Source organism: Arachis ipaensis, chromosome B3, assembly GCF_059453495.1.
Source record: "Arachis ipaensis isolate K30076 ecotype BB chromosome B3, ASM5945349v1, whole genome shotgun sequence".
In the NCBI taxonomy this organism is placed as follows: Eukaryota; Viridiplantae; Streptophyta; class Magnoliopsida; order Fabales; family Fabaceae; genus Arachis; species Arachis ipaensis.
Genome location: NC_142438.1, coordinates 6944858 through 6967227, shown reverse-complemented (window position 1 = coordinate 6967227; position 22370 = coordinate 6944858). Strand labels below are relative to the sequence as shown.

The 22370-nt window shown below is 29.2% G+C and overlaps 2 protein-coding genes and 2 pseudogenes across 2 annotated transcripts; 2 read left to right on the top strand and 2 right to left on the bottom strand.

The window, feature by feature from the left end:
* Positions 1 to 118: 118 nt before the first annotated feature.
* Positions 119 to 2163, top strand: LOC148569719 (uncharacterized). The gene is made up of 5 exons (XM_088506603.1): positions 119 to 1097; positions 1176 to 1349; positions 1448 to 1652; positions 1737 to 1903; positions 2015 to 2163. The coding sequence occupies exons 1-5, from the start codon at positions 119 to 121 to the stop codon at positions 2161 to 2163; spliced, it is 1674 nt and encodes a 557-aa protein (XP_088362729.1).
* Positions 2164 to 13786: 11623 nt separating this feature from the next.
* On the bottom strand, positions 13787 to 17219 carry LOC107628913 (uncharacterized). Its single transcript, XM_016331545.3, has 4 exons — positions 16691 to 17219; positions 14710 to 15933; positions 14553 to 14629; positions 13787 to 14246 (listed from the first exon to the last, which is right to left on the bottom strand). The coding sequence occupies exons 1-4, from the start codon at positions 17120 to 17122 to the stop codon at positions 13964 to 13966; spliced, it is 2016 nt and encodes a 671-aa protein (XP_016187031.1). The 5' UTR covers positions 17123 to 17219; the 3' UTR covers positions 13787 to 13963.
* Positions 17220 to 18428: 1209 nt separating this feature from the next.
* Positions 18429 to 19435, top strand: LOC148569718 (protein NUCLEAR FUSION DEFECTIVE 4-like; annotated as a pseudogene).
* Positions 19436 to 19704: 269 nt separating this feature from the next.
* On the bottom strand, positions 19705 to 20662 carry LOC148569717 (protein NUCLEAR FUSION DEFECTIVE 4-like; annotated as a pseudogene).
* Between the last annotated feature and the right edge of the window lie 1708 nt (positions 20663 to 22370).

Here is a 22370-nt window from a genome sequence, read left to right as displayed (position 1 = left end):
AGGTTTACAATCCTATTTTCCATCGGCAACAACACCCGGAGCTCAACCAAATATCAAAAGCATTCTTCAAAGCAAAGAAATAGTGGAGAAGTGTGATATTGCTATTGTGAAATAAATGATGGATGCCTCTGTTCCATTTAATGCGGTTAATTCAGCTTATTATCAGCCAATGATTGATGTTATTGCAAGCATGGGTGTAGGGTATAAAGGGCCAAATAATCCAAGAGTCCGTGGGTATTTGTTGAGTAAATTAGTTGAGGATGTGAGGAAAATGATTGATGGTTATCGTGAGATTTGGAAGCAAACTGGATGCACTATTATGGCCGATGGATGGACTAATCGTTGTAGGCGTACTTTGATTAATTTTTTAGTTTATTATCCTAAAGGAACTATTTTTCTAAAGTCAGTTGATGCTTCTAATGTCTCAAAAACTGTTGAAACTTTGTTTAAGTTGTTTAGGGATGTTGTATTGTTTGTTGGTCCTGAGAATGTTGTGCATATTGTAACGGACAATGCTGCAAACTATGTTGTTGCAGGAAGGTTGTTGGAGGATGAGTTTCCTAAATTGTATTGGTCCCCTTGTGCCGCTCATTGTGTTAATCTGATGTTTCAAGATATTGGGAAGTTGCAAGAAGTGAGTCAAACTGTGTCACAAGCTTCAATGATCACTAAGTATATCTATAATCATTGCTATCCACTGTTCTTGATGAGAAAGTTTACAGGTGGGCCGGAAATACTTCGTCCAGCTCCAACTCGGTTTGCTACTAATTTCATTGCTTTGCAAAGTATTTTAGCTCAAAAGGATCCTTTGAGAGCTATAGTGACCTCTAAAGAATGGACAAGCTCAGCTTACTCCAAAGAAGCCAAAGCTAAGAAATTTGTGGATCAAGTCTTGGATTCTAAATTTTGGAGTCAATGCACTGATATTGTTAAGCTTACTGAGCCACTTGTTCGTGTTTTACGTATTGTGGATAGTGAAGACAGAGCTGCCATGGGTTTTCTGTATTCAGCTTATCATAAGGCTAGAGAAGAAATAGTGAAGAGGTTTCAGAAAAGAAAGAGGGTTGCTGATCCTTATTTGAAGATTTTAGATACCCGTTGGGATGCACAACTTAAGAAAAATCTCCATGCCGCTGGTTATTGGTTAAATCCAGCTTTTTGATTTAATGCTGAAGAATTTGAAAAGCACAAACAAACAATTTCTGGCTTGTTGGATGTCATTGAGAAATATGCTTATGATGATCCTGTATTGAATTCTAAGCTGACAAGTGAGAAGAGGATCTTTAAGAATGCTGAGCAAGATTTTGGAATACCCTCTGCAATACGTGAACGAACCACTGTTATGCCAGGTGAATTTCTTCATAAATTTGGTCTTTCATGATTGTGATGTATTTATTATGTAATATTTATGATTGTGATAAATTATTTATCTATTTTTTATGTTAAGATCAATGGTGGGAATCTTATGGTTGTGGAGCACCAAATTTGCAAAAGTTGGCTATTCGTGTTTTAAGCCAAACTTGTAGCTCTTCAGGTTGTGAGCGTAACTGGAGTATTTTTGAACGCATTCACTCAAAGAAGAGGAATCGGTTAGAGCATCAAAAACTTAAAGATCTTGTTTATGTTCATTACAACTTAAGGTTACAACAAAGGTACTTTCTTGATTGTTTTAAGTTGAAAGCATTATTTTAAAATCTTAATCATCACATGAGTAACGAAATATATTGATAACATAGGAACCAAATGAGAAATCAAGTTTATGATCCAATTTATCTTGATACATTTGAGGATCATTCGGAATGGATACTGGAAGATTCACCACCATTTTTAACTCCTGAAAAAGTTGATGCTTTACGAAATGATCTTGCAGATATGTCTCTTCAATCACCTTTAGATGATTTAGGTATGCTTTTATTTATTTATGAATTATGATCAACTATGATTTTCGTATGCCTTATAACATGTTTTATATTATTTTTTATCTTGATTTGTGAAACATTATCTATAATGCTAGATCAATTGGATTTGGAAGATGATCGGGATGATGATAGAGCTAATAATTATGTGGAAAATACAAATCAAAATGAAACCAATCAGGATGTAGCCCCACATTTGTCAAATGAAGAGCAACTTGCCGACTTCGAAATCACTCGTTGGATGTAGTTTATGAATTGTTGTCCTTATTGTGTTTAATTAAGATACTAATGTACTAGTACTAACTAATTTAATGTTTATCTTTGTATTAGTTATATTTAGACTTTGAAACTTGGTTGTTTTTAAAATGTTGGTGAAGAACTAAAGATATGTATTTTGAATTTATTAAGTTTATGACTATTTTTAGTATTTTATATTTTTTTATTTACGTGAAATCGATTTTATTGGTTTAACCAACAGTTTATTGGTTGAACCAATAAATCAGTAAACCAGTAATCTGACCGGTTCGATCACCGATTCGGTTCTTACAACTATGATATTAAGAGTATTTGTCGTGGATTTGTTCTAATTTTTAACAACAGTAACGGTATCATAACTAACGTGCCTACAAATGTAATAATAATAAGCTATATATCCTTACCTACGGTTGACAATGTTCTCAAAATGATAATAGTATATTAGTATCTAACGTAGTAGTATTAATTAATTAATGTATTATATATAAACAAGAATATAATGATCCCCTACATATATATACATATATACAAAAATTATTTATTGTATTAATTTATTATTGGTGTTGTGGATGTGAGTGAGACCGTGAACAGATAAACGCGTATATGATGAGTTGTGTTTTTCGTCATCAACGAAAAACTTACATTACAATTTCGCCCATTGTGAGATGCCCTTGAACCGCCACACATTTGCTGCATTGTCGTGTATTGCGAAATGCTAAGAAGTACTGAAATAGACACGCGTTGTCTATATAGTATGCTATCTTCTCCTCCTCTTATTATATAAGAAGCACTTTTTTTTTTTTTTTTTCTTTTAGTAGTGTTTTTCTATCTTGTAAAATGTTAGTATTGCAGATAAAAATTTTGGTGATTTATTGGAGCAAGTTAGTAAAAATGTTAGGAGAGTGATTTTTTTTATATAAAAATGAGTTAGAATAAAATGGTAGAGAGTATTATATATTTTATTAGTGTTAATTTTAAAGATTTATAAGCTGAGTATTTAAAGTGAGGGTATAAAAATATATATTTTTTATTTAAAAAATATTTAAAAATAGTATGAAATATAATTTTACTGAAGTCTAAAAAAAACGTATTGTTACACATTTATACAATTCTCAATATGTAAATTATTATTTTATTATCTAAGAATTATAATTTTTTTTATAATAAGTGTTATTATTTTGTTGTAAATGATTAACACTGAATATAATTAATTTTTACTGTTGTTACATTAAAATTAGTATAGTTTAATTACTAATTTACATGCGAATATTTATTTGTTTATTGTATATATATGTATTTATTTGTGTTACGTTGTTAGTTAAATCTATATTTTATTATTATACTTTGTTATATATGCTTATATAATTAATAACTAAATATATTTATACTAATATATATTAATCTATTGCTTCCACAAAAAAAGTTTATAAACTTTAATACTCTTACATTTTGAACACTTAAAAAAAAAAATCACAATTTTAGCTACATAAAAGAAAGTGAATGAATGTGTTCGTTTTGTTAGGTTAACTTTTTTATGTAAAAACAAAAATAATTTTTTAACTACTTTTAGTTACAAATCGATAAATTTTGGTTTCAAATAATATTAAACTATTATAATAACATAAAACTTTTTGCATTATACGAATGTTTGAAAATATTTGGTCAATTCTATAAATTATATTTTTATTAAAAAAAATTTTCTTGTTCATTATCAAATAATTTTTTAAAATAAAAAAATCTATTTTCACTTATAACGAGATGTCTTTTTAAATTTTTTGAAATAATTTAAAAATAAAAAATAAAAAATATCTCGCCTACCACAAATAGAAAAGTGAGTTTATCACCCAAAATTTAAAACTCACGTTTTCATCTTCAAGAATAACAAAAATAAAAAATAAAAAATTCATATCCAAATTTTTTTTGGCCATATAACGACCCTTATTTCATATATTAATTAGGAAATTAAAGGAAGACAGCTAGGCCACGAGAAAGGCCGAGAATTGAAGGATACAGTCTATATGAAGTTACACATATACAGATACACTTCAATATTATATTTTAGGACAATTATGATTATGCCTTAAATTTTTGTTTAAAATATAAGAGTTACATTAATTTTTTTTCCACATATATTTAGTTGACTCATTTAATTCCTTTTTTAATTAAATGATTAGCTAGCGTGTACAAGCTAAATTAATTAGATTCACAATTAATTTCTTCCAGTGTGTAAAATGATATCACTGAAGACTTGGAGAGTAGGAGCTCGATATATATAGTTGGGTAGGTAGATATATAATAATTTTATGTTATTATGTTATTCTGTATACAAAAAATTAATTATTAAATTAATTATTAGTATAAAATAATATATTAAAATAAATTAAAAAATACATATATTTATACATAAATACATGTTGAATAATTTAGTAAATAATTTTTTATATGCACATGCTATTTTTTTAAATCACAAAATTTTTATTGTAAATGAAAAATACTATATATACATATAAAAAATTAATTATTATGTATTTATATATAAATATATATTGTTTAACTTATTTTTAATATATATTTTATATTTTAATATATTTTTATAATAATTATTTATTTAGTGATAGTGATTGATTTTCAATACACACAACACAAAGCTCGGTTGTTCTTAAAAGCTAGTTGGCCAAGAGAATAAACAATAGAATGATTGAAGCTTATTATTGAAGTTCCGATCCATAGTAGGGGTGTCAAAAATCCCCAGGAGGTGGGGATCCCCGCGGGGACCGCCCCGAATGGGGCCCCAATAGTGGGGAATTTTCCCCGTGGGGATGGGGATGGGGAGCGAAATTCCCCCGAGACATGCGCGGGGACCCGAGCGGGGATCCCCGCCCCATCCCCGATAATTCCCCGAATCTTTTAACTTACTTAATAACCCTTACTTTATTTCTAATATAGGAGTTCTTTTAGTAATTTCACTCATTGAAAAATCATAACCCTATTGTTCAAGATTTTATTTTATGGACTATGATTTGCTATATTATATTTCTAGACTTATAATCTTGGATAAGATATGTTTGTGTGTTTGTAATAATATTTTGTAGTTTGTTTTTTGGTTTTTTGATTTTTTTTATTATAATTTTCATATGAATGTACATAGGGAGATGGGGAATGGGGCCCCGCGGGGAATGCGGGGAACGCGGGGAATGGGGATGGGGACAATTATTCCCCCATGGCGGGGAATGGGGCGGGGATGGGGATTAATTCTGGGGGCGGGGATGGGGAGCAGGGAGGCATCCCCCGCCCCCGCCCCGCCCCATTGACATCCCTAATCCATAGCAATCTGGAATGGCTGGAATCTCCAACCCAGATAGCACATCGTCATCATTGACTATTCTTAATTTTCAGTTTCAAAAATATTAAAAAATTATCAAAATTTATTATTTTTATTATTAATTAGTTATTATTATTTAAAAATATAAAATAAAATATATTATTAAATTATTAAATTAAAAAATTAAAATAATACTAATAAATAATAACTAAAAATAATAAATTTGAATAATCTCTTTAACATTTTCTCCTGCGGTATTCAATATAATCATGTATGCATGAGCTAATTAATAAGCAAAACTTTGGACTCGGAATTTTCTTTGGAGGGGACCAACATCACCAACGCAAAAACCAAATAAAGGAAAAGCCAATGCTTGCGTAAGAGAAGATTTTGACTAAAATTTTTCAATCTTCTCACTTCTTTGTCCTTTTATTGCGAGCTACGCTACAATATCAGAATATTCAAAAATTTAAGAGTTTTAATTTTTGAGATAAATAATTTTATAATATAGTACAAAAATTTATGATCTAAAGTTTAAATTTCAATTATTGTTATCTATAAAAGAAAAAATAATTAATATAAGACAACCTAACAAAAAAAAGTTATATAATCACACTTTAAGGCTTCAAATTTTAAAAATCTTTTGTGTAAATAGATTTATTAAAAAAAAATAATTATTCATATATTTTTTATTAGTTTAAATTTGTAGATAATAAGTTGTTTAAAGACAAAAATTTCCTTTTAAAATATATTTAAAAAATGTTATTATTTGTAATATTTAAACACAGAATCTCTTAATTATTAGAATATATAAATTATCTATTATATTGACTTTTTTTTATATTATTATTATTGTTATTATACACCTTTATATATAGAAAAGTGGATTAGTAAATATTTATACACTAATATAATATAATGTAAATAAGTTGTTTCTTTGAACTTATTTTATACACATCTAATTTATGATGATAATACTATAACTAACCCTAATGGACTTTAACTAGTGATCCTTGTCCAACGACCTTGATGCGAAGTATATATATGATGAGGATAAGTTAAAACTCTGACAAGGAAAGTTGGCCTCATTTTCAAGCTTATTAGTAATTAATTACACGTTCTCATTATGTGAACATAGACTTAATTAAGAAACGATAGATAGTTTAAACAAAGACAACCGATAGGGGGAAAGGAGTGAATCATCATCCTATTATTTTATACACTCTATTATATTAATTCGACTTTGTCTACACTAAAATTAGTCACTAAAATTAATTATTAATAAAAATATATATTAAAAATAATTTAAAATATTTATGTATTTATATATAAATATATTAATAATTAATTTTGTGTATAAATAATATTTTTGATATTAATAATATAGTGCCATCACTCATCATCTTATTAATATGGTGTCTTTCTAGTGACTTCGATTTCCTTTTTCTAAAGAAAAAATCTGTTATCATAGGTACAACTCACCCGTCAATAATTCAGATAATTTTTCAAAGGAATTTGGTAGGAAACTAATTTTTAATTTGGTTACAGTAAGATAAATATTATTTTGGTCCGTAATATTTAGGATCAGAATCGAAATTGTTTCTAATATAATTTTTAGGAAATGCTCCCATGACGATGTTTAAACAGTTTTTTTGTAAAAACACTTACGTTTCGCATTATTATTAAACGTATTAATAAACTGATTAGTTTAAATTTCTTAACAAATTAGAATCAAAGCGATTTTTTTATAACAATAACAACAAACTCATTTTTTTTAGAAATTTAATTGTATTTTTAAAATTTTAGGGATTTAAATGTCCACAAAATAAAAAATTAGGGATATATTTATCTTTTTATCAAAAAGTTTAAAGATATTCAACTTAGATTGTGTAATTCGATCAGATCAAATCGGATCTAATAATTATAATGTAAACAATTAAGTTTATTATTATTGCTATAATAAACCGATTTTGTTCTGGTTTATTAAAAAATAAATTATTAACCAGTTTAATAAAGATATTTAATAATAATATGACACATGTAAACATCTTTAAAAAAAGACATTTTTAGTGTCTTTATTAAAGTGATCTCCATAATTTTTTATTTAGAATCGTTCTTAACGTTTTATTTCGTATTAAAATCGTCCTTTTAATTTTTTACAGACAAAAATATCCTCCTCCACCACCAACACCTTTACCACCACCACCACCTCCCTTACTCCACCACCACTATCTCCTTTACTCCCATCAAATCCAGAAACAACAACATCAAATTCAACAACCAAATTAACACACAACAACAATGAAATCAGAAAATAACAAATCAAAATCAGATTAAAAGTAAAAATAGAAGCAGAAGCAGAAAACAGAGGCCGAAGCAAAAAGCAGAAGCGAAGAGATGTAGTGGCGAGGTGCAGTGGCGAAAACGCGGTAGTGAGGAGCAGCGGTGCAGAAACAGAAGTTCTCTTCATGGCTCGCGACGGCGACGGCAGCTCCAATCTTCGCCGGTGCCATCCCCCCTCCCCCTTCTCCTTCCCCCTCTCCTTTTCCCCTTTTCCTCCCGCTTCCTCGCGTCCTTTTCCCTTTCCCTTTCTCCCCTCTCCCTCGCGTCTTTTCTTTTCTTTTTTTTTTTAATTTTATATTTTTTTATTAAAATAGGAGTAATTTAGTAATAAAATTAAAAATTTTATTAAAAAGAATGATTTTAATATGAAATAAAACGTTAAAGACGATTTTAAATAAAAAATTACGTTGAAAACAGTTTCGATTCTGACCTTAAATATTAGGATCCAAAATAATACTTATCCTTTATTTTTTATTGTAAAATTATTTTTTCAATTTTTTTATTATTTAGAATTTAGAATTATGGCTTAAAATTTAAGATAAATTTTAGAATTTAAAATTTAAATAAAATAATAGTTCAAAAAATTTGATTCATAAATTAAATTTGAATTATAATTGAAATTAAATAAATTATCCAATATCTTACTACTTGATAACAAACTGATAAAAATATAAGCAAATTAATATAAATTAAAAATATCAATTATGTTATATATATATATAATTTTAAGATTAATTTTAATATATAAATAATATTTTTGTGAAGTTATAACAGTATTAAGTATAAGAATGCACATTATTATCAAATATCAATCAATCAATATTCAATAATAATGTAAAGGTATTATAAGAGCGAGGGGAATGTCTCCCACTGTCTCACTCATCAAACTCCGGAACCTGCTGCATATATTCTCTGTATCGCCACCATATCTTAGAGTTTTGTGGTACCAAATCATTCCTCCATTATCATCATGAATCAGCCATGCCATGTTTCTTGTTTTTGTCTATTTCTGTTCTTTTTTTCTTCTTTTTTTAAAATTAAGTTGCTGATTTGAAGCCAAGGGAAAATGATATTTTTACATCCTAACATTGTTACACAATTTTGAGTTAAATTATAATAATAATAATAAAAAAAACAGAGATAAAACTTAAAAGAAAGAATGCATTAGATTCACATTTTTATCAATTCAATATAATTTTGATGAAAAATAATTTATCTAATAAGTTTGATTTTTAAATTTAGTTTAATTTGTTGTCACAATCTATCTGCAAGGAAAAACAATAATAATATATTATTGATCTGTTACGCAATATGAATTATATATAATTCGAATTTAATTATTCATTATTAATTATAATTTATTCTTAATTATCATTTATTCTTTACTTATAATTTACTCATTAATTCTATGTTTATAAAAAAAAATTTCTATATTTAATCTCAGAAGAACATGATATATTATAAGATTCGAATTATTTTATTATTTTATTTGATATATTTTTTGTACTGACTTAAACTAGCGTATTCCATGTTTTTCTTTTTGCCGAAATATACTTTCTTTAGAATTGAAAAAACAAATTTACTTTTTTTTAAGACAAAATATATCTCAAAATTATTACCATATAAAATTAATTATCTATTTATCATGTTACTAAAAATAATTTTTTTTTTTTTATGATATACATCTCTATTAAGTAGTCATTTTAAAATATAAATTTGATTACATGAATTGAAAAACTGGAAATCAAAATCATCAAAATATGAAACGTCACTTTTAATTTATTGGCCCCTTGTAACCTTTTTCTCCCCTTTATAATTTGTTGGTTTCTCTGTTGCTATCCCATCAAATTGAAACTCTTAAACATAAGATTAGCCACACAATATAGCATCATAATAAAAAAAAAAATAGCCACAAAAAAGAATAATAAAAATAAAAATGATTAGCCATAATATATACTATCACACAAATGAGAGACAGGAATTAGAGGCCATACAATAAATGAGAATGGAAACTAAAATCCATTGTCAAATTACAAACGGTGTATACTAATAATAATAATAAAAATAACACCACCATTGATTTTATATATATATAAAATATTTCATTATATTGTCTTCCATATTTGTATTATTTGACTCATTGTGTCATATGTATGCCACAATTTATATTTATTGACTCACCATTCTTTATTATTATATTATTTGATCTGCACATTCATTTCTCTCTTAAAAGAAAAAGGAAATATTAATAAAATATATTTTTCCCTCAAAATTTCTAAAATATTATAAAAATACTTAATCATATATCATATATAATCTCAGCAGAAAATAAATGATATACCATAGTCCATACTCCATAGCTGTATATTTAATTTTAAGAACAAACTATCATTCTGTTCTTCACTCTCAAAATGGTTCAGTGTGCATGTATCCCTATCATCTTTATCTGTTCATTATTAAAGCCACAATAATTGCTGACAAAAGAATTAATAATACAATACTTTAATAAAGTTACTTACGGCTTTTCTTTTTGTCCATACTAGCGTTTTTATTTATTTATTTATTAAGACTTTGCAAGTTAAATAGTTCTCTTTTTCTATCTAATGATGAAATTCATGTATAATTGGGCGATATATATACTATCAAATAAATTTTAAAAATAATTTGATTTATTTATATTTTCATTATTTTCTCTGTTTATGTTATATTTCACACTTGGGATGTATGTGTCGAGATATGTATTAATATATATACTTAAAAAAAAAATCAGAAATTCATATATAATGAGGCGTTGATTTTTCTCTTGCTTCTTATGGGAGATAAGAGTAGCGTGGTGGGAATTAGTATCATGCATCCCTTAAAATAAAATCATCAATAGAAAATCAATTTTATAAATTAAATAGATTTGAACAAATAAATATAAAATGTTCAACTATTTACTCTGTCTTTTTCAACATTATTACGTTTTTTATTATTAATTTTCGTATCGTTAGAGGCAAGCTTATAACAAGTAATGTAGTATTAGAGCTACAATTAATAAAGTTAAGAATTTCATAGTTCAAGTCTTCAAGAAACAAATTGTTTCAACTAACAGAAGAGCAACATTAAAAAAATTAAAAAACACAAATAATAGTAATCATAATCAGGAATTTGATGAAAGTTATGTTTTTTTATAGATTGGACTACTAACACTCCGGTCCTATTATAAAAAGTTTAAGTAATTCAACTTAATTTAATTCATGTTTCAAGAAGTGCATAAGAACTTCTCAACTAAAATGACATAAATTATATGGATTTTTTTATTTGTTGTGGGTATTCAAACGAACCTGAAGCCCAATAAATTATGCTCATTATCACTTAGGTATGACTTCGGATGGTCCATTTTTGGAACCTTAAGGCCCAGCTTAGAATGGTCCATTTTTGGAAGGGTTACCTGATTTAATAAGACCTTGGATTTATGGATTTCAGTTTTTGGTTGGCAAATATTCAACTGAAACATTTTTCATTTCTTCAGGAATGCACCATCAACATAAATATATTCTTTTACCAAAAAAAAAAAAAAAAAAAACATAAATATATTCAGTTATTTACCCTTTCTTCAAGAGCAAATTTTTAAATAGAGTTTAAATTCGTAATGAATTAGTATTGGACTATCAGATATAGAGATATTATAAAAAAATATTAAAAATATAACCATTAATATTGTCTCTTTCTATCAATTTAAGTGTTTGGAAGGAATGATTTCATGACATAGTATCTGTTATGTGGGTAACCTGAAATAGGTAGATTGGGTTTGAAGGGTTGGCCCAAACGTCAGTGGAGGGCGATCTCCGACTTGATTCGTGTTTGGGAGCCGCCGTCCGACTTGTATGAAAAAATGGAGGGTGGTACCTGCAAAGACACTCTGATGCCTAAGTTAGCAAGGGATTAAGCAGGTTTGGAATATATTGGAGTTTAGAGATACCTGAGGAGTGTCAATGTATTTATAATAGTGATCCAATAACCACTGTTGGAGTAGTCCCACTTCAGAAGGTGGATAACCGCCCCCTTTATCTTAGGGTGGTTGGTGTAAACCCCGGTTAAATTAGTAGATAATTAGTCAATAAATTAGTTTTTAATAAGGAAGATTAGAAATGTGAATATTATATCAAATTAGGATAGAGCTCATCGAAACGAGAATTTTGACACCAATTTAAAAAAAAAAACAGTCCCAGATTGGACCGAACAGGCCAAACCGGTTTAATTGGGCCGTGGGCCCAACTGGACCAACATATTAAATGAGCCCGAAAGCCTTTTTCTTCCTCATTTCACCTGTAAGCAGCGTGAAAGCACCAGGGAGAAGAAAACACTCCCGAACCCTTACGGCAACTTTCCGAAACAATTTCATATGTAACTTGTTATTTCACACTTAGTCTTCTTTTCCCCCAATTCTTGAACTTTTGAATAGGAATGTTGAATTTCTTTTATTTCTGATGTTTTAGGATCCAATTAGTTTGAGAAAAACATTAACTCTTGCTTATGTAAAACTTGGGTAAGGTGAGGATATGATAATTCTATTTTAATTTTATTAAATTTGAACTTTGAGTATTAAATTAGATATATATGTGTTATAAATGTGTATTAAGTTGAAAATAAATAATTGGAGTTTAAAATTGTGAATGTTGGAACTTGGAGGAAGCTGAATTTAGAGTTTGTTGAATTTTGAGGGGCTACCTTGAAGATAATTAATTAATTATATATATTGAGAAGAGTGAATATTTATCTTAAATTTTATAGCTTATTTGTCTTCATCAATCAATGTAGATCAACGAACACATATGGTCAATGTTCTCTAAATTAAATGAGAATGAAAATGCATTGGTTTAAGTTGGTAATACTATTATAAAAAAAGACAGAGATAAAGAAAAAATAAAAAGAAAATTCTGTAAAGATTGTAAATTTGTAATTAATTAATTATTACCTGTCGAAATAGTCCATGAGAGATGGCACCAAAGATGAAGGGTTAGAGTTTCCTCTTGTAAATTTGTAATTAATTAATTATTTCCTCTTGATGAAGGGTTAGAGATGGCACCAAAGATGAAGGGTTAGGGTTAGAGAAATGTTCTTATGTTCGGTATTATTTATTTATACAGAATACAAATTATGGTGATGAACTGATGATTGTTGACTACAAGTTCTAATGTTTGTTGCTAGTGATGGTCATGTACTAACTTATCTTTATCTAGTTGTAATTTAGGGAGGGGTTTCGTTCAAGATTAGAGAATATTGTTCCTAGTCAAGCAAGTACCAATTCTGATACTGCATCAAATAATCGTGATTAGCACTGTATTGAATTAAATTATATTATATTGAACAATAAAATCAAATACAATATAAATCATAATAAATTATAGATTTAACTACACTGTTACTCCTTATAGTTTTACTAAATTTATAATTAAATTTCTATACTTTTTCTTTCAACTAGGCTCTTATATTACTTTTAATTTTATAATTATGTCATTATCAATATAAAACATATTAGAATTGACTATTTTTCTATAAATTAAAAATATCTATAATTAAAAATTTAATTAGATCTTTGATCATATATTTTTGAAAAAAATATTTTATTAATTTTAACATTTTTAAATTAAAAAAATTTAATTACAAAATTAAAAGTAATATAAAATCTAATTGATAAAAAAAAATAAAGTTAATTATAAATTTAATACAATTATAAAAATTAACACAATAATTAAATCTAAATTATATCAATATTATCCTCTAAATCAGTATTATAAATGCTTTCTTTAAGTTAATCCAATAGCTTGATCTAGTTGCTAGTTTACACAAATGTCGCTAGTTGCTAGTTTACACAAATGTCATTTGCGCATACCTAGCGGCTAGAGCAGACAGTACCTAATTTGAATTTATGCCGCTTTTTTCCGAGGTGAACCGATATGCGAATTGCGTACAACAAAACTAATGTGCACATTGGATGAAAGAGTTATGGTTGAGTTGTTAGACTCTTTGTGACCAAATTTAAAAGTTCACATCTGAAGGCAAGTTTTTGTTTTTCCTCCTATTAATAGATCGCATATACATTAACATATTTTTACATGAAATCATCAATCAAATATAAACATCACTTCCAAATCTGACGCTTGGTAGACCTACCCATTTTCTGACGCTTACAAGACTTTCCATTCATGACTGCTTTCTTCTTAATCTTTCTTTGATCTATCATCTTCTCGTGTCTCTGTTTTCGATATCGTGTGCGGTTATTCAACCAGCTGAAATAATCTTTTCCTGTGGTGCAGACAACGAAGTCCACAAGTTCATCATAATCATCGAGTTCTTTGGGGTTTCCTAGTATGCAATCAAGGAAAGCTTCCCTATTGCAGGTGTAGGAGGTGGCAGAACCTGATCTGTAAAATATAAAGGCAGAAGGGACACTATCAGGTATCCTGCAGGAACCTTTTCACTTAAACAAAACTGTAATTACTTCATCAAGCAATTTATGAAGCTGGTTCAAACCTCAACAACTCATGAAAAGAATAACAATAGCACTAAAACTGAACAGTATTGACTCGAAGGCACTTTTTCTCTATCTTTTCATTTCAGCTACATTATAATTCATCGGACTAATTGCATGACATTTCCTTTTTCTTTTCAAAGACAAATGCCAACACCTAAAAGGCCAAACTCGATTACAATTTAGAAACAATGTGTACCTTAAATTTTCCTTTTGAATTCCAATGAACTGCTCTACAACTTTGTAGATAGATTCTTTATCTCCATATCCGACCCCCTGCAAATTCACCAACGATTTAAGAACAACATACAAACCAAACTTAATTCAAGAACAAGAGAACTGAAAGCACACTTCACCTCTTCAGTATTATTAGATTGGACTACAATGGAGCAAGATTTCAGTCGTCCATGCCTTAATGGATCTAAAGAAACTAAATCCCCTTCTTCAAAAGCAATGAGAGACATCAGTGCCATAATTACATATATACACCCCTTTGCCAACAAATGTAGCTCACTACTAAAACTTATATATAGCAAGCCAGAGAAATGCACAATCATCGATTTTGAGACACTGTGACTTGTTTGTTGCATTTTCATCAAATCACACAAAAACGCTTGAAAGGGTAAGCAAAACTTTATTTCTTGAAAATGGCGAACATGGCTGATCAATGAACCATATTTCTCGTGGAGAGAGGTATTTTCCATGGTTTTCAAACAACCTGAAGCACCACTATTATTTAGACACTTAATCGCTTGCATCAACGAAACACCCATGAACTTCAATATGGATGCAAGAAGACATATATCTCTGGCACTGGTATTTTCCTTTACACAAAAACCATCTCTAGAAGGATATTGGGAGAAAGCTCGATGAATTAGGCCTTCCAAAATTGAGTCAGCCATGCCCCTGCATGAATCAGCAAATATGCACTGCTTCCCTTTCATAAAAGCAATGCAATCGGCCAAAATGTTGGCTTTTGTTTTGGAGGATATTTTGCATGAATTATCTGACAGCAATAAGACTTGGTTTAATTTGCTATTTGTGACTTGCAGAATAGAAGATTGAAATGTTGGATGATGCTTCTTATGCTGGGACAAATCATAGCCACATTTCGATTTGGAGTAAAAATTATCAATTTGCAAATGAGTAATGTGCATAGAGTACAAAACAACAGCTTTTTGGAATCCAATTAAGTACCAGTTAATATTAGGAGCCAAACTAGTGGAATCTAAGCCAGCATCAATGGCTTCAGAAACCAAGGAGATTACATGTGCCTGGAACATCTTTGGTGCAGAAGGCATAGTAGGGTCCATAAGCAATGATATGGCAGGTGCAGGGCTAAGTCCAGGAAATCGAGAATCCTTGTCACAATGCAAAAATAATCTACTGACAAAATTCTCAAAAGCATTCTCATTAGAAACTGACAGATTAAAATGGACAGCTATCACCAACAAAACACTTGCAAAATCATGATGCATGGAATTGTGCACAAAAAGCTTTTCACCCATGGAAGATACTGAATCGACAAGCATGAGATAGCTTCTTAAAGTTTGATGTCTTAGAAGCTCATCTGCAAAAACCTGAAATAACTTTCAAGTTTAGTTGGACATGAATCATAACATTTCTATACATGTTTGTGTTTGGAAGTTAATAAAACAGCTAATATATATAGAAAATATGACTACAAACGTCAAAAACTTGGATAGCTGTGACAAGAATATTGCATTTGCAACTACAACTAAAATTAATGGTAAGCAAATTGAAACTAAAACTTCAAACAAACTGAAAGAAAATATTTTCAAAGCTGAATCTTGTTGCGCATCGACACCATGAGGCTGGTCATCAGAACAAATAAGCGCCAATGACAATATATAGAGAAGACTGCACTGAAGAAAAGACGTAGACACTTATCTACGCTGATTTGGTAACGTCAAAGGAAAATAATAGGCCTTCCACAATCAAAGTGAACCAAAAACAGCTAGTCCAATTAAGACAAAAGTCTAAAACTTCATAAAACCTTCAGAGAAGCCACTAGAACTTTACGGTTTCCTCTGAGTTATTCTAAGGGACAAAATATTGCTTTTACTACAGTCGAAACCGTATAGTTGAATCCATGCAACCAACTAAAGCTATCAAAAGAAGACGTGGCTATTGCTAATATTCTCGACCGCAATGTGTAATCAATGCACCCAAATTTTCAAGTAAGAAACAAAATCACAGGCTCCACAAAACAATTTAAATTAATAAACAATCCTAAATTAAACATCAGAAACATTAATCAGGCAGAGAACATAGCCACAAAAGCAGAAGCTAGGCAGTTGCAGGTAGTAGCCTTGCCTCTAGCAGCGCACACAGAAACAGACGGCAAGAATCGGATAGTTCCACGTCAGCACCTGAGACGAAGTTCCGGAAGCGCAGGCGGCAATTGGCGACGTGGACGGAGACGAAGGCGTGGGGTGCACGGTGGAGAAAACGCGTCTTGTCGACGAGGAACTTCTGGTCGGAGTGAAGGAGTGTCAGAGAAACCATGCAGCAGCGAAGAAGGATAGCAGCATCTTCAACAAGCGGCCAAATCCGTGAATTCTGATCCGGATTCGGATCTGACCCGGCAGCGTGACGGTCATGGAAGAGAGGGAGGGCAGAGAAGAGAGTTCGGAATGCGGTGCCGAGATTTTCGAAGAGGATTTCGCAAAGAATGAGAAGGTCACTGTGGTTGAAGTTGGAATTGGATTTAGAGAAGGAGAGGTATAGGGTCTTAGGGTTTTCCATTCTTCATGAGAAGGAGTTTCTTTGGCTGAGTGAGTGAGAGACACAGAGAGCAGAGGTTTTGGGAATTTTGAAAGTGTTGTCCACGCGGGCGAAATATGAAAAGAAAATACAAACAAAAATCATAACTAAATAATTTTGAGTAAATAATTATTTTTTATTATCAAATAAAGGAATGTTAGGGATCAACAAAATTTGTAATGTTTAGTTATTAATTAGTTATTATCAATATTTTTAATGGTGTGAGATGATATTTAACGGTATAAAATTATTTATTTTTTTTATGGTTAAGTATTAATCAAATTTTAATAAAAATACTGCCTTTAAACTTTTTCAATATGTAAATACTTACAAAATTAACTACGAAAAATTAAATTAAACATATATTTATAAAAAATAAATTTTGTTTAATAAAAATACTCGATTATTAAATTTTTATTGGTTCTATTAAAAAATTATTTAAAATTTTTAAATTATTCCTATCGTCAATTATTTTTTTGATATACAAAATCATCATTATCAACTTTAAAACTCGCAATCTAATATTATTATCAACCATAAAAATTATCTTCACCTTTTTCAAATACTAGGAATAACTAATTCCAAGTTTCACTAGCATAGTATTATTAATGTCAAAATTGCATATCAAATGACGATATGAAATATATAGTTACTTTGTTGACAAAAACAATGGATGAAAATTTAAAACAAAGTTTTTTTATTCTACAATCTTATTGTTATATAGAAAATAATATTTTCGATAAAGATAGGTATTTTGATAGGTACTCTCTATTAATGACTATTTAATGTCTACAAATCACAAAAGTTGCTGCCCCTAATATTCCTCATTAATATTATCTTTCTCCAATTAAGCAATTGCCTTATCATTGCCTAATTTCTATTTCAACTTTGATTTTTTTGTTTGAATTTTAAATTTATAATCTCTTGCGCGCAAGTGTATATAAATCTTTCTAACCTCATAAAAATTTATTAGAAGTGCATAACACAAAAAATAAAAAAGGAAATCAACTACTTGCAGGCTGACTCCTAGTACCTGTGACAGTTTACTAGAGCACCAGCACCGGGACTTCCTGACTTTATTCGATTCTTCTTCTGCCCTTCCTGGTCTGGAATTACTTGCTTAGCTAGTTTCCTTGCTCGCGGGGTTAGACTGATAGAGGGATTAGCTTGCTCCAACTCCTACAGGGTTAGTTGGTTTATCCACTTCCTTACTTCCTCAAAAAAAAGGGGAGACAGGTTTTGAAACCAGCAAACCCTAGAAGTCAAAATAAGGTCATTCATCATAAGCATGTCTTCCTCATTATCATCATCAACGGCTCTTCAATGGTTAAGCTTAGTAGGAATAATTTGGCTCCAACATATAAGTGGAACAAATACAAATTTTCTAGCATACTCATCCTATTCAAAGAACTTCTATCAATCTCCTAAATCCATGCTGGAAAACTCTTTGGTTGGTTCTCTGGCCTTGCTTCTTGGCTTGTCCTAATGATAGGTTCAACTCTTAGTCTCATTGGTTATGGTGTTCAATATCTCTTCCTAACTAACTATATCTCAAATCTCTCTTATTGGCATGTTTAATTTGTTTGCTAACTTTTCTTGTCGGCAATAGTATTTGCTGGATCAACACAGTTTGTTATGTCGTTATAATAAGGAATTTTTTGTCTCATAGTCAAGTAGCTGTTGGAATCGCAACTAGTTACCAAGGTTTGAGTGCTAAGATTTATACCAATGTTGTTGATATTTTTTCACCACAAAAGAACAAGGCTAGAGCATTCTTGTTGCTAAACTGTATTTTGCCCTTGGCAATAGGGTTAATTGTAGCTCCTATACTTAAACAAACCAAAACCACATCAAATGATTATTATCTTGGGTTTGGTGTGATTTTTGTGATCACATGTCGTTAGTGGTTTGGAATTTGTGTCTAACAAAATTTCACCACTTGGAGTTTTAGTTGGCATCTTAGTGTGATTGTTGTTGCCACTGTTAGTTCCAATTTCATTCAAGATTGAGTCATGGCATGAAAAGAGGGAGAACTACACCACCAATACTAATAATGATGAGGTCAAAGAAAGTGAGGAAGAAGGAGAAAGAGAAGTATGTGTCAGAGAAGAAATTGGAGTGAATTTGATGGTGTAAAGAATAGACTTTTGGTTATATTTCTTTGTGTACTTTTTTGGTGCAACAATTGGTTTGGTTTTTCTTAATAACTTGGGACAAATTGCTGAATCAAGAGGAAGCTCTAACACTTCATCTTTGGTGCCATCTCTCATGGACTATTTCTACAGTAATAATTAATTAATTACAAATTTACAATTTAGAATTTTTTTTTCTTTATCTTTATCTTTTATTTGTAACAGTATCACCAACTTAAACCAATACATTTACATTCTTATTCTCATTTAGAGAACATTGATCATATATCTTAAATTTTATAGCTTATTTGTTCTCTAAATTAAATGAGAATGAAAATACATTGGATTAAGTTGGTAATACTATTACAAAAAAAGGTAGAGATAAAGAAAAAAAAATTCTGTAAAGATTATAAATTTGCAATTAATTAATTATTACCTGTAGAAATAGTCCATGAGAGATGGCACCAAAGATGAAGGGTTAGAGTTTTCTCTTGATTCAGTAATTTGTCCCGAATTATTAAGAAAAACTAAACCAATTGTTGCACCAAAAAAGCATACAAAGAAATATAACCAAAAAGTCTATTCTTTGCACCATCAAATTCACTCCAATTTCTTCTCTAACACATACTTCTCTTTCTCCTTCTTCTCACTTTCTTTGACCTCATCTTTATTAGTATTGGTAGTGTAGTTCTCCCTCTTCTCATGCCATGACTTAATCTTGAATGAAATTGGAACCAACAGTGGCATCAACAGTGACACTAAGATGCCAACTAAAACTCCAAGTGGTAAAATTTTGTTAGACACAAATCCCAAACCACTATCGACATGTGATCACAAAAATCACACCAAACCCAAGATGATAATCATTTGATGTGGTTTTGGTTTGTTTAAGTATAGGAGCTACAATTAACCCTATTGCCAAGGGCAAAATACAGTTTAGCAACAAGAATGCTCTAGCCTTGTTCTTTTGTGGTGAAAAAACATCAACAACATTGGTATAAATCTTAGCACTCAAACATTGGTAACTAGTTGTGATTTCAACAGCTACTTGATTATGAGACAAAAAATTCCTTATTGTAACGACATAACAAACTGTGTTGATCCAGCAAATACTATTGCCAGCAAGAAAAGTTAGCAAAAAAACATGCCAATAAGAAAGATTTGAGATATAATTAGCTAGGAAGAGATATTGAACACCATAACCAATTAGACTAAGAGTTGAACCTATCATTAGGACAAGTCAAGAAACAAGGCCAGAGAACCAACTAAAGAGTTTTCCAGCATGGATTTGGGAGATTGATAGAAGTTCTTTGAATTGGGAATAGTATGCTAGAAAATTTGTATTTGTTCCACTTATGTATTGAAGCCAAATTATTCCTACTAAGCTTAACCATTAAAGAGTTGTTGATGATGATAATGAGGAAGACATGCTTATGATGAATGAATAAGATTTTGATGAGATAAAATGAACTAAGGTTTGAAGTATTTATATACATTTACAAAGAGATTAGGAATTTAAAATTCAAACATTTTTAAATATATTCACACAAAGATTCACACAAATATTCACACAAAGATGTTCTAAACATTTTTAATATATTATCAAATATATTCACACAAAGATTCACACAAATATTCACACAAAGATGTTCCAAACATTTAAAATTTAAAATTAGAATTAAAATAAAATTTAGTTTTTAAATTTAAGTAAAAAATAATTAAAAAAATTTATTTGATATCAACCGAAAAAAATTTGATCACTAATAATTGATTTCGAATTATAATTGAACATAAAGAAATTATTACATTATTCAATACTTAACTTGAAAACAAACTAATAAACATATACGCATAAGAATGCACATTATCAATCAATTTATCATTAATAATGTAAAGGTATTGTAAGAGGGGAATGTCTCCCACTGTCTCACTCTGCTGCTTATATTCTCTGAATATTGCCACCATATCTCAAAAGTTTTGTGGCTACCAAATCATTCCTCCATTATCACGATGATTAATCAATCATGTCATGTTTCTTGTTGTTTCTATTTGTTTTGTGTTCCATTTATTTATATGTTTTAATTAGAAATTGTATATAATATATATAATTTAAATTTGATACATTGTCAGTATAAAACAGTTTTATAAATTTAACTACGTAATAATTATATTTTATTTTGATCATGTGAATAATCATTTAAAAATATATATGTAATTGAACGATTATATAAATATTTTATACTGTTAATACATTAAAATTAAATACATATCATATATAATTAAGTTGCTAGGGAAAATGTTACTTTTACAGCCTAACGTTGTTACACAGTTTTGAGTTAAATTATAATAAAAAAAAATATGAGTTAAATGAAACAATGCGTGAGATTCACATTTTTCTCAATTCAATTCAAAATTATTTTATAATTTTGGTTTAATGAAATAACATTTTATCTAATAAGTTTGATTTCTCAAATTAGTTTGATTCTTGCATTCTAACAATCAACAAGGAAAAACAATTTAATATATTATGATATTAGTTAAAATTACTTTTTTTAATATACATCTCTATTAAATAGTTATTTTAAAATATAAAATTGATTACATGAAGAACATTAGTACATAGTCATGATTACTGCAAGGTAGTGTTTCTTGGTGGTTTTAGTAATCTGATTCAGTATACATAGAACGAGAATAATAATTTTTTATATTTTTATAATATAAAATGTTGAAAGAGATAAAATAAAACATTTGGATATTATATATAAATATAAATTAGTTTTACATTCAAACATAAAAGAATGTTTACTTGTTAAAAAGAAATTTAAAAATAATTAAGTTTTGATATACTTTATTTTACATAATTACTTTGTTTTGGGGCCAGGCGTGATAATTGATAAGACAGTAGACACCAATACTGATTACACTGAAGCACATTTTTTGAAACTGGAGATCAAAGTATGAAATATCACTTTTATTGGGATTTGGATCCTCTAAAGTTTGGATTTCACTTTAGAGAGTAAAGTGTGATTTTCTACCCTTGAATAGTTTTTCTTTCATATTTATTATTGGTCCCACCTATGAAATCAACGGTGAGAGAT